This window comes from Lissotriton vulgaris, chromosome 1_1 (genome assembly GCF_964263255.1).
Source record: "Lissotriton vulgaris chromosome 1_1, aLisVul1.2, whole genome shotgun sequence".
Classification (NCBI taxonomy): Eukaryota; Metazoa; Chordata; class Amphibia; order Caudata; family Salamandridae; genus Lissotriton; species Lissotriton vulgaris.
In genome coordinates, this window is record NC_141685.1 from 2,084,949,345 (window position 1) to 2,084,963,184 (window position 13,840).

Here is a 13,840-nt window from a genome sequence, read left to right on the forward strand (position 1 = left end):
GATCAAGGACAACTAGGTCTGTAAAGGAATCTATGGTGTCTTCAGGAACAATGGGTAGACATGTGGACCGGGGATTGAAAGGTGTGTTTGGTTTTCCATACATACTCAAACCCTGCTCTCTTAGTAGTGCATCATCAGTTACCCCCTGCCTGCCTTCCCTTTCCAAACTGTCCAGGTCCCTTAGTAAACGAATGTCAGAAATCGGCAGTGTAATAACATCCTCAGTTGCCTCAATATTCCACCCCTCTGTAGTCCTACTAACTGAGAAATATTTAGCCAATCTGAGTTCGCAGGTAAATTTAAAACACTCAATCCTTGTTTGCACATAATCCATATCTTCTGGGGCACAATAAGAAAGACCGCGTGACAGAATCTTGGTTTCTTCTGCATCTAATGTTAAATCAGATAAATTGATTATACTGATACTGTTATCAATTATTTGTTTTTCTTGTTGACTTGCTCTCCTTGACCTGCGGTCTTTCCTCTTCCTCCCTCTTCTTTCTTGCCCCCATAATGGTCTTAAATTTGTGGTTCTGTCCCACCACAAAAAACGCAACTCATCCTCTAATGAGGGTACACTGCTGATCTGACATGTGTCTTCATTATCAGTATCCGCTTCTGAGATGATCTCTGACTCTGATTCCTCATTCGTTTGTGATGTGGTGCCTTGTGAACCAGTGCCCATCTTTTGACGCCAGATATTTTCAAACCACTTTGAAAATGTACAAATTTTGCCTCTCTGTTTATCCCTCCTTATTGGTCTGTTCATACTTTTTTACTCTTTCTTGAATCTCCATTTGAAGTTTTATGATGGTATCCTGTTCTGGCAATTTTCTCAATTGCTCTGAGAGTGCATCAATATCTTTAAGTAGGGCTTGCCTGTCTATGTCTGCATATTTGATTCGGATTGCCAACATACATTTTGACGAACCCGCGTTATTCTCTGCCCACTCCTGCAGCATATCCGGGTTAGGATGTTCATACGTGGGACCTATCAATATGCGCAGTCCTCTGGGGATTCTTCCCATTTACAAGTATCTGATGAGGGATTTACTTTCCCACCATTTGGATGTTTCCCTCTTGATCAGCTTTTCTAATGCCTTTAAAATCTCTTTATGATCATTTGTATTCAAGGGCTCACCCTCGTTTCTCTCTTTAGAGAGATTGTTTACGACCTCAGCATCGCTAAATAACTGCTCCGCTGTATTCCAGTTTAGATGCAACCATATGCAAATCAGTCTTGACCCTGCTCCCCATGGGAACAGTCAAGCCCAAACAGCCAAGCCAGTCCTCCCTGGACCAGAAACAAGCATCCTGAGTCTTGTTTCAGGGTATCACCCCTCATCAACCAGACTAGCTTGAATCCGTTGGCACAGTGAACATGGGACCCACGTCCAGGTATACCCTTCCCACTTAGGGCAACATATGCAAAAAGAACAGATGATGGACGGAATGCTGAACAAATCAAGCATTCAACCCCAGTCACAGATCTGGGCAATATCCATGGTTGCTCACCATGCTATTCCAGTTTAGACCCAGCCATATGCTGGTAAGCCCAGACGTGGAGAGGGGTGATACCCTGAAACTGGTCCCCGGATGCTTGTTTCTGGTCCTGGGAGGACCTGGTTTGGCAGCTTGGGTGGGATACAATCATGTGTGTGTCTTTTGCTTTCTCATCAGTGATGTCACCAGGGATGTCATTGACCATGTCATGAGTGATGTAGTATGTGAAGTCCTAAGCAGTGCATTGCGGGGCGTAAGATATAGTTACCTCAGGTAACTTTGCTGAATTTCACTGGTTTTGTACAAGTGAAATCTGAGCCTAATTATAATGTCCCTGTATGAGAGGACAACTCTGGGGACTGGGAGTCGGGGGCTGACGTTCCATTGATGGCTCCAGGAGGGGGGCCCCCTCCTTTTGACTGAACAGAGCCAGCCCTGGGGAGGTGGTGGTCCCTGGTGCCTGAAAACTGCCCGGGAGCGAGGGTTGCACAGCCCTCTCCCTCTTTAAAATAAACCATGCCCCGGTTAGGTGGTGGTCCCCAGGTCCAAATATGGCTCGGGAGAGAGGCTGCGCGATCCTCCTCCCTACTTCATGTCTTGTGCCCTGGGGAGGTAGCGGTCCACGGGGCAATTTAAACATGGTAGGGGGGGTCTGTGCTGCCCCCCCCATCTTTTATATTAACATGCCCTGGGGAGATGGTGGTTCCTGGGGCCTTTAGAGGCAAAATGAGAGGGGCAGCGCTTCCCCTCTCCTATAATGCTTTTAAATAAACCCCAGGGAGGTGGTGGTCCCTGGGGCTTACACTGCTCTTGGAGGGTGGGGGGGGGGGGCGCATGCGCCTCCTCTCCTTTTCTTTCATTTAAGCTTGCCCCCGGGACCTGACTTACTGGGGGCTAGTCTTTAAACAAGTGCAGGAGACTGTGCTTGTTTTTTTAAATTATTCTCACTGGGATTTGGAAAACTTTGTGGTTTTCACAGCAAAATATGCAATTTCTCAGTGATTTTGAACACGACTACAGCCCGAACTGTTGGATGGAATTACACTAAATTTGGCTGAAAGGTAGATTTTGGTACAGAAAGCTAGCTTTTTGTTATTTGGTGCAAATCTGTCCACTAGTTTTTGAGTAATTTAAGCCAAAAATGATAACTAGATCTCTTGCCGCGGATATTTTGCAGTGGTTTCGTGATTAATCGTGAATACACAAGCCAACGGGAATGCTGTGATTGGCTGGAGGCAACCTGAACAAAAATTGTAGCTGAATTTTATTGTCCAAGAATGGTTCCCAGGGCTGAAAATTTGTGTGAAAGCTAACATAAGGGTCAGGGTGGAATACACGAGCCAACGGGAATGCTGTGATTGGCTGGAGGCAACCTGAACAAAAATTGTAACTTAATTTTATCGTCCAAAAATGGTTCCCAGGGCTGAAAATTTGTGTGAAAGCTAACATAAGTGTCAGGGTGGAGATACTCTGACCCCATGTTTGATAAATGGGTCTGTTAGTGACACAATTTATGTGTCTAAAATGAATTTTTTAATCGCGTGCGATATTCGTGATGACCACATGACTACCAGCGCGGCCCCTTGTGTACCATCACTGGGACATCATAAATATCACAAAATCATTGCCAATATTTGTAAAACATATTTAAAAATATATATATATATATATATTTGTACACAGTCACCGGTCACTGTCACACACTCATGTAAACACTCCCAAACTCACTCGGACACTTATACACCCTTTAACATATCCACTCACACACTTACGTATCCAGTCACATACCCACTCAGATACTTATGCACTCATTCACATACCCATTGAGGTACTTATGCACCCACTTACAGACTTACTCAGAGAGTGATGCACCAATGTACAGACCCACTCAGAGACTCACACACCCACTCAGAGACCCACTCACACACGTATATTCTCACAGACCTACTAAGACACTCATACACCCACTCATTCACCCATACAGTCACTCTCACTCTTAGTCACAGACCATCTCAGAGACTTGTGAACTCAGTCAGTTAGTCATACACTCAGAAACTCACACACACACTCAGAAACAACTCACTCAGATAAACAGGCACCCACTCACTCACCCAGTCAAGACTCATGCAGCCACTCACAGACCCACCAAGTCACTAGCCCTTTCAGTCACATACCCACTCAGACACTCATGCATGCAACCATTCACTCACCCACTCAGAGACTTACGCTCTTCCTCACAGACCCTTTGAAACACCCATTCACCCGCTCACAGATCCACTCAGACATTCATGCATCCACTCATTGACCCACTCAGAGACTTATGCACCCATTTAGTTATACACTCAGAGACTCAAGTACCAACATACAGTCGCACTCAAAGACCCACGCACCCACTGACGGAACCACTTAGACACCCACAGACCCACTGAAGAACCACTCAAACACTCATGCTGCCACTCATAGACCCACTGAGAGACTCATGCACTCACTTACAGATCCAATCAGACACTCATGCACCCACTACTCAGCCATTCAAACCACCACACTTAGACACTCATGTTTTCACTCACAGATCCAATCAGACAGTCATATACTTACTTACGAATGCATAAAGGTACTCATGCACCTACTCACGGATTGAGAGAATGACGCAAACAATCACAGACCCAGGGTGACACTGATGCGCCCACTCACAGATGTATTAAGGCAGTCACGTATTTCGTTACAGAAGCATTGATAGACTGATGTATCGTCTCACAGATTCCCTCAAATACTTACACAGTGATTAGCGATAGGGTGATGCATGCCGTCATAGATTACACTGAAAATGTTATGCACTGTGTTATAGAGATTTTAAGGGAGTTGTACGTACTATTATACAGTTGTTTTGATAGGAATGTGTTTAGTGTGTTGGTTATAATTTGTTTTGCAGTTATAAGATTTGAATGTGGTGGTAGCTATTGAATGTTTGCATTTATTTTGTCATTCCATGACGTATTCACAGTGATTGCAGCTACCGATATCATTGCAACGCCCAACTTCACTGCAAAAACAGAAAATCTGCTTAAATGGATGTTTTTATGCAAACTACCCACGAAAATATGACTTTAAACAGTGCAGTAATATACCCCTAGTGTCACTGACCATGTCATGAGTGATGTAATATGAGAGGTCATAAGCAGTGCATTGCATGGGCCCGAGTTATAGTTAGCTCAGCTAACTATAACTTCTGAATTTCTCTGGTTTTCTACGAGTGAAATGTTAGCCTATCTATAAAGTCCTTGTAACCTTTGGATTTTTTCAGTGAATTTCTATGGGTTTTTTAAATTCTATTTCCTAACTATAGCATCCCTGTTACTTTTGGTTTATTAAGTGAATATATCTCTCCACTAAATATCCTAGAGGGCTCGATAGTGGAGAAGAGATGGTGTTTCATTTGGGAAATGATATCATAACAACTATGCATATAGGCCATCTATGTAATGATTACCTGGACTTATATGTTTATCCACCATCAATTTACCAACCCTGAGACTAATGAATCCTTAATCTTTGAGTTTAAGCTGTGCTTGGGCAAGGGATAGGAGAAGACTGTATTTCAATACACATGTACTGACCTATAGAACAATAATTTCCCATTTGATCTCTGGGGTTTCTTGTTCTTTGTGTTTTGTTCTTTTGTTTTTTGAATTTTGTCTTTCTTTAGGTCTGATTTGCATCCACCCACCTATTGAGTTAGTGTTGGGCTAGGGGAAAGTATCATACAAGTCTGTGGTTATAGCTATCTGTATTGGATCTCATGAACGAGAATATCTTTTTATTCAAGCAATTTCTATTCGAGCAATTTGTATATATTAATTGAACTAGTGTATGACATGCATTATTACTGCACTTTACAAATGCCGGAACAATTTGATTCGAATATATGCCGGTATTGATGAACTAAGGTATTATTTTCGGTATGCTTTGAAATGTTTTATAATCATGATGGGACATTTTTGAACATAGGACATTAGCCGATCCACTGCTTTATTTTTTGTCGAAATCTTGTGACATTTTGTAATCTACAGACCCTCTAACCATGAATTCGGAGTCTATTAGTGGAAGTTATGAGCTTTTTAAACATGTAAAATGGCTTTGGAAATATATTCCAATATGGCGCCCATGTTGTTGTTAGAGGGGTTAGTCCTATGTTTATGTCCATGATTGTGGCAAAACTTTATTAACATGCTGATTTTGTGTTGTAATTGACACACTGACAAAGGCAGCACGCCGAAACGCGTCTGTGCAGTTCCCCTTAATAAATCTTCGTGATTTCCCTAACCCTCCTTGAGTGCTGTGCCTTTTCTGGAAAAGACGAGAAGTTTGAGCGTTATATATATATATATATATATATATATATATATATATATATATATATATATGGCGGAATCTACCTTGTCCCTTTAGCATAGGTTTACCTGGTTGGGGGCCATTCAAAAATCGAGCATGTAGCAAGACATTACAGAGACTGACTTCTTATTTCAGACCTTTCTCAGAACTAATAATACATAATTATTTAAACTAAGTGAAAGTTCGCCATATGTAATGATAAGGTTAGATGTTGTCACACATTTACATTGGGTATTGAATAACTTTATATGCAACAATATGCTAGCTACACATCTGAAATAACATATCAGCAATTTACATCTCATGGAGAAACAAATCAGTAAAAATGAGTGTTAGAAAGGGCTGTTAATGGTGAGGGAGCTTTTCAGCTGTAAAAAATGTTAGCGGGCAAACAACAAATGATGCACTTGACAACTGTTGAATTATGCTCAACTGCATGCACGGTCTGTTGACTAGCAAGGGGGTGAGCGGGTGTCTGTATAAGTACAGAGGAACTTGGTTTTGAGTCTTTCTTCAAGTGCGCTGGATGCTTTGGTACAAACTCAGGGAGAACCTTTAGTAATTGAGTGATTCTTTTCTAAATCACATATCGTTCTCGTATTCGAGAGTTTCATAAGCTAACCATTGGGGTGGTGGCTGTATCACATGACTATAACTCCAAATAGGCTCACTGCTACAGAACCTCTCTTGTAGCCTCTTTTCACCCCTTTCTTTTCTGTTTTCTTTTTTTTTTCTATCTTCCTTTGCCTAATTTTCCAGCAAGTCAAGCCAGAGGGGCTTAGCTAAACATATATTTCAAAGTACCTGTAATCACTGCTCTACAAACTACGTTTGGCTAACACTGTCACAGAAATGCTAATGTATCTGCTTATAAAATTATTAAAATACTTTGAAATTAAACAAAAAAAAATGCATTCACCCATTGGCTTTCTCCACAGAAGGACTAGCATTCTGAAGGCATGTCTAACTTGTTTAGATACTTACTTGTTCTGAGCATTGTATTCTGATTTCTCTGTACCATGCCCATCTGTGTCGTCATCTTTTTGTAAACGTTGTCTTTCCAGACGAGCACGGCGACGCCGCTCTCGTGCCGCCTCCTCGTCATCATCATCAGTCCTTTGATAGGTTAATCTGAAATTGAACAAACGCAAGTTTAGAAATAAATCAATATCAATATATCCACGCTACGGATACCGCAGCTGGCACAGAATCAAAAGTGATCTAAAGCATTTGAAGCAAAACTATTACGTGTGCTATTTGACATGGTTGTTTGTTGAAGTCATAGTTTGCAGAACATTCTTTTCCAATGTGCTCATGCACATTTTTTTCATGCAAGTCATTTGCAAGAAAGAGTCTTCTGAATCAGTGAGCCAAGGTGTTAAGGTCTTTGCTTTCAATCTTGGTGTAATATGGCCACAATGTAAACTGTGAGACGCCTATTCCAGCCTTTAATAAACACATACAAAAACAAGCACTGACAAGGACAGTGACTGCAAGTGTTACAGCGAAAGGTACTTGTGTGTGCACATAAAGTATGTCCTGTGTTGTTCTGTGTATAATTGCCTAAGTCGATTTCTGCAAAGATATATTTTGCTTATGAACTGACAGGATCATTTTTTGTAATTTAATAATTGTGTGGGTATGCTTTTTATCACTCTAAAGATTAAAATGTTTTAAGGACAATTTCAATGTTATTATAGTATCAAATATGTGATCAAGAGAGGGCTGGCCTATTAACATGTGGTACAGGACTCAGGACTGTATGGAGAAGTGAAGGGAACTGTAGCGTTTCCTTAAAAAGCCCTCACCCACCAACCTAGTTGGTGGCATGCTTCATCATCGGGCCCACCTAGTGACACCGAATGTATTCCGGGTGTGCTTCAACACCTGTATTACAGCGGAGCAGGAGTTGAAGCACACCCGGGACACATTAGGTGTCACTGGGTGGGCCAATGATAAAGCATGCCACCAACTAGGTTGGTGGGTGAGGGTTTTATAAGGAAACGCAACAGTTCCCTTCCCTTCTCCATACAGTCCTGAGTCCTGTACCACATGTTAATAGGCCAGTCCTCTCTTGATTACATATAATAACCCTGGGGATACGGATTGGCTATCCAGTCCTCTCTCTCGCCTAGATAATTGAATATTATAGTATCAAAGACAGACATCAAGACTATATAGAGTGTTGTTGTAGGGTCCACCAAAAATGATCTGCCGGTTATTTTCTGCAACCAATATTTATTGTCTGTATGTATGAATCACACTGTAATGAAAGTGGTCAAGTATAATACTGCTGAAAAGACAGAAACCCACCAAAACACTCCTTCCTAGCAGTTCAGGAAGTACTTTCCCAAGACTGTCCCAAATTGCTTCTCCATTACCCCTCACAGTACCATGTTTATAGTACTGCCTGTCCAAACAGGAAGCTACATTGCACCATACTGATTACTGTCCCTCTCAAACAAATTACTCAGAACTGTGCTTCACTGCATACTTGTTGCATCACATTGATTGTAACTTGGTATACCTCTACATTGACCATACATTCACATTATTATCATGGCACAATGACTGTACCTTTCCAGATGAGGCTACATCAGTATGCTGCTGCCTAAATCCCAAAAGCTTATTATACATTTGCCTCCCCACATTTGTGCTACATTTTCTTTTTACTTGCCTCCATTTGTGGTATCTTAGTATCTGCTATTCAAATGTTAACATAATATTATATGTATTTGAACACCACAAGCTCACACCTATGGGCACTGAATAACAGGAGTTTATTTATACCCAACTCAATGGTTATATAAGTGTCTGTGTCACAGGTTTATGCTTGATATTCTCCTCGTTAAATTCCTAATATGTACCCTAATTTGATTTGTGGATATTTCGTGCAAGTGTTTGTCCTGCAGTCTTTTTGCTGCCCCTGTGCTTCTTGTTCTTTATGAAGGTGGCCCCCACATGACCACGTTTTTTTTTCTTCCGTACCCCTGATACCTCTTGCAAACCTGCCAGGGCAGTTCACCACCTGTATCTGACGTGTTAATTGTGCAGTGCAGTCAGTGCATGCGGCAGAATGCCCGTCAGCACCAAGGACATGGCACTAAGGCCTCATACCCCAATGTCTGCGCACAAAATTCCAGTGACTGCATAAAAGCATAAGGCCATTCTAGGGTCTTTCAATGTAGTATATGCTTTTACTCCTTAATCTGTTTTCTTGGAGCATCCTACACGATGTAGCACATCCCCTCCAGGGTCTGAAGAAATAAGATCACATCACTCCCTCATCCTGATGGACCGCCATTGGTTTCCCTTGCCAGCCAGCACCATCTTCAAAATCACCAGCATTATTTACAAATTATCATGACCAGAACCCCTGCTTATCTTGCAAACAAGCTCCCCATCTTTGGTGGATGTTGGGGTACCTGCAGCTAGAATACCATCAGACTGCAGACAAACGAGTGTAACAATTAAAAGACAAGACAGCAGGACTTTTCCATCTCTGCATCCAGAATCTGCTACAACGTTCCTGCATCCATTAAGACCGCCCCAACACTGCTCCAATTTATGGGGGAGTTGAAGACTCACCTCTACAGGGAACACTACATCCCAATGCATTAAACACCGGCAAACAACCAAGTCTTTATGCTTGTTGTTGACCATGTACAGTGCTCTGCTGACTTTTGGCGAAGTTCTTATCATAGAAATACTATATACATACAAACATTGAACACTAATCAGACAGCAGTCCGTATGAAACAGACCAGGTCTGTGACAGAATCCTAGAAACCAATGCTTGAAGGTACCCGAAGCTGGCAGCGCCAAAAGGCTATACCAATGGCAATACAGCACCGAAGGAATTTCAATTATTAACATGCCATTTATTACTGGAAGAGGTAGCATAACATATAATAAGCAAAAATGAATATAAATCTTGCATTTGGTCACATCACACAAGAAAAGTATAAAGAATGTTCAATGATGACAGGATAAACCGAACCCTTCAGGCCATATAATTACTGTGATGGATCTGTGCAACAATGGCTTCTGAAGCTCTTTCTTCCCATGAAGGGAATATGGCATAATATATATGATCAGACATATATATATATCATGATTAGACCAAGTAGCTTTACATGTCTCCATGAGTATGTGGAGTTAACTTTATGCTACAATGAAAGAAGTATATAAAAAGCATCCAAAGGTTTCAAATAAAAAAACTGGAGTTTACCAATGCTTGAAACTACTACATGCATTTGAAAGAGTAAAGTTGTCTAAAATTGCCTAAAAATTGGTTAACTTTTAAATATTTTGAGTCGTCAACCTGTCAATTATTTTCCAACAAAATAAGTAACGTTTCCCAGAATTGCTTTATTACTGATAAAGAAGCTGCTTCATTCATCATTGCACAATTCCTACAGCTATTTCAAGGATTGCAAAATATGGCAACACGGTATTCTATGTTATCACAATATAATTATGTTTTTTTAATTATCGTATATCCAGAAAGAACAGCTGCATTAAAGAGAAAGGCGAGTAATTATGAAGCTCATTAACAGTTGTATTTTAGAATGATCCTCCAAGGAGTTAGAACATGCATTCCAGATGTAACATTTATATTTAAGCTTTGAACAGAACCTGATAAAGTCAGTACGATATTGTACAGCGATTCTTAAAAATATATTTTTCATAACGTCATAGCAGGTGTTTTTTTCTCGGGAATTATACTCAGAACCCTACTTAATCGAATCACAACCTATCCATCCATTTGCCAAATTCTACATATTTGCTGCTGTTTCTTCCTCACAGGTTTAAATTCTCTGTGCGTTCTTCCTTCACTCTATAGAGTGAATTGTTAGACGCCTCTCAATAACAGGCCGTGCCAGGCGCTGACCAGTGATACTGCGCATTAAATATTAAAATGAAAGCCGAGTTGAACACTGTCTCCCTCATGAATGCGCACATTTACAGAGATGGATTAACGGGTTTGACGTCATAACATGGCTGGACTGGCCTGCAGAGTAACGGACAAACCCTTGGAGATGCGAGGGCAGTTCCTTTCTGACCCAGGCTATCCCCTACCATTCCCCGCGCCTCGTGGGGGGTTACGAAGCAGCAACTTACTAATTAAATGTATACCTAAGCGCTCCCTGCACCTGCCGATAGCTTCCTTTTATTATGCTTGTTATTGTCGTGCTGCTGCTGCTGTATCATGCAAGATGGCGCCGCTTGTTTGTGTTCATAGGAGTGCTGTATCATACAAGATGGCGCCGCTTGTTTGTGTTCATAGGAGTGCTGTATCATACAAGATGGCGCCGCTTGTTTGTGTTCATAGGAGTCAGCTTAGCTTGCGGCTGCTGCGCATGGGACCAGAGAGGCCGGGTCACAGAGAACCGTCCTGAGGTTTGCTTCACACGTACAGTTCGCGGCTGCACGAGACCCACTTATCAACTGTATCAGGATAGGAAACAGGAAAACATTTTATTAGTGCCCTTTATATCTGCCTTTAAAACGTATCTTTTTAATCCATAATTTTGAAGAACTGTGCTATAAAATATGCACTTTGGCTTCACTTATTTTTTAAGCTTCTTTTGCTAGAGAATGGGCAAGTCTAATTCAGGAGGGTCGGGTTGGCTCGCTTTGTTAGCTTGCTGCCATGTGGTGCTTTAAAAAAAATCCGAATAGTTTGCTGTGACCTGTCCCCGTGACAGCATAAGCTAATACAGAAATCAAAAAGTGCCTGTCTGTGTAGGTAGAAATACCTGTTTAAAAGATGTCTGGATCCCTAGAAAAAGAAAAGCAGAACATTACTATGACCGCTTTCTGTCACAGCCCAATATGGCTGCCGTCCATTGACCATACCTGTCAACAGTTCTATAGTATAAGCAACTTATTTATTTATTTTTTCTAAAGTGCTACAAGCTGGTGCCGGCTAACTTAGGGTGTTTTGAAAGGAGTTCAAAGGGCTATGGCTGGCAAAGACGCAATGTTAGACATTGTTCTAGACCTGCAATGGTGATCAGGAAATTGGTTCTCTGGTTCTAGATAGGCTTGTGATGCGCCAGGCGTGTCTGCTTCTCTCAGAGTCCAAATAGGTTTCCATGAGATCATGTCAGATGGTATGGTTATTAAATGTCTAAAACAGAAGTTGGTTAGGGTGCTAGCTGAAAGTGATTGGCCGTATAACCCCAATATGAAATATTTTCCGTAACACAAGCTCAACCAACGTCGTCGAAAACAACATCAAGCCAGTGACAACATACCCAACATCGTTAACCGCTAGGAATGCCTCAGTAAAGTAGTAACCTTCTCTGAATTGGGTGCAGGCTGTCACCCTCTATTGTTTCCTACAGCCAGGAATTTCTTTCACAGACGTATCCTGTGAGGGTCATCGGTATGTGGCACTGCGGAGCATCTATGCCAATGGCATGCATGGTAGAGTTCATCAACAAGATGTGGGCTGCTGGCATTGTGCATAGAACAGCCAAGGTTGTCTTCCTCTTAATGGTGTCCTTAACAATTAAAAGAGCATCTGCACTTAGTGGTTTATGGTAAAGAACTAGGCGTTAATCATCTAAAAGATTATGTCCAATACCAAGGTCAATTTAAGTCCATAAACTCTAGTCAAGTCTTCAATCAGGTGCAAGGAAATAGCTTTCCGTTCCAATCAACTATATACCCTTTTTGCAAGTGCCTAACCCAGAAGACAGGGTGTACAATGCTATACGTACTGTGATCTTTACCTTCACTGCAAACTCAAACCCTTCCTCAAGAAAGAACTTCCTGAAGTGACCGATCAGGCAAGCCTGCCTCTGCCTCAAGCCGAGGCCTACCACAGGCGTATCTGTTGTGTCCCCCAATGCTTTACACAATGCTAAAACAGGAAGACGCCATTCCTTTCTAATGTGGTAGAAAAACTAAAACATCAGCTATTCTTATTTTCGTCACATGGTCATTATGCGCAGACCTGAAGATGTGGCAGAAAGTGCCTTTTTGCAACATGTATTGTGAAATCATGTTACTGAGAGTCTGGTCTTCGTAATACACTGATGGAGAAGAAGTGACATCCACTTTGAGCAGAGACGTGGGCATGATTCGAAGTAGGCCAGATTAGGAAAGCTTTCTAGCCACTGGCACTGAACAGTGATACAGCGGGGTTTAATGTACACGGGATGAGCTAAATGCTTCCTATTCCAAGTATTCCACATGGGAAAGAGGCATAACAGGCATATTCGGCATTTAGCTGTCTAAATCCTCATGCGTCACTTTTTACCAGGCCTTTTCCTTGGATTTACCCAGAGAAATCGTTAGCAAACAAGCATTTGCAATGCAATCGGTCTCGCCTTTGGGACCTTAAATGTATTTAGCTATGCAGCACATTAGCCTGGGTGCCGAAACATCTACTGTTCCTTAACATGAAGGGAAAGTAAGCACCAAACTGCACGACACATGGAGAAAAATATTGCCTTTCAGAGGCAAATGGTACAATCCAAAGCTCTGTTTTTAATATAAAATCAGGGCCTTCGGTGGTCTTATCACTGAAAATACAAGATTTGAAAAAAATATTATTGTCTACGGGTGCTCGTGGAAGACAATTTCTATGGACTGGAATCTAGAGAATACTGAAGTGATTCTGGTATTTTACTGACCTCTGCTGGTCGTTTTCTAACAAGAAAGTTAAATAGAGGCAGTAGCCAGAAAAATAGAAAACAGAATGTTCCTCAGCAGAAAGCAATTCTGGTATTTTACTGACCTCTGCTGGTCGTTTTCTATCAAGACAGTTTAATAGAGGCAGTTGAATAGAAAAAAAGTCTCTAAGCGGAAGCAGACAAGTACTAGGGCTGATCTCCAGAGGCCACAAAGTACATACACATATAAGTATATGCTAAAGTATATACAAGACGTCTCGAATGCTCGACCTAAAAACAGTGTGGGTGCAATAAAA

The 13,840-nt window shown here is 41.5% G+C and overlaps 1 protein-coding gene across 13 annotated transcripts in view; it reads right to left on the bottom strand.

Moving 5' to 3' along the window:
• Positions 1 to 13,840, bottom strand: part of CALD1 (caldesmon 1) — a 555,479-nt gene that overhangs the window by 165,178 nt on the left and 376,461 nt on the right. For all 13 annotated transcript variants that reach the window (XM_086921091.1, XM_086921074.1, XM_086921047.1 and 10 more), the window contains one exon: positions 6,880 to 7,026. In XM_086921091.1, the coding sequence (XP_086777217.1) occupies positions 6,880 to 7,026 (147 nt within the window). The remainder of the gene's footprint in view (positions 1 to 6,879; positions 7,027 to 13,840) is intronic.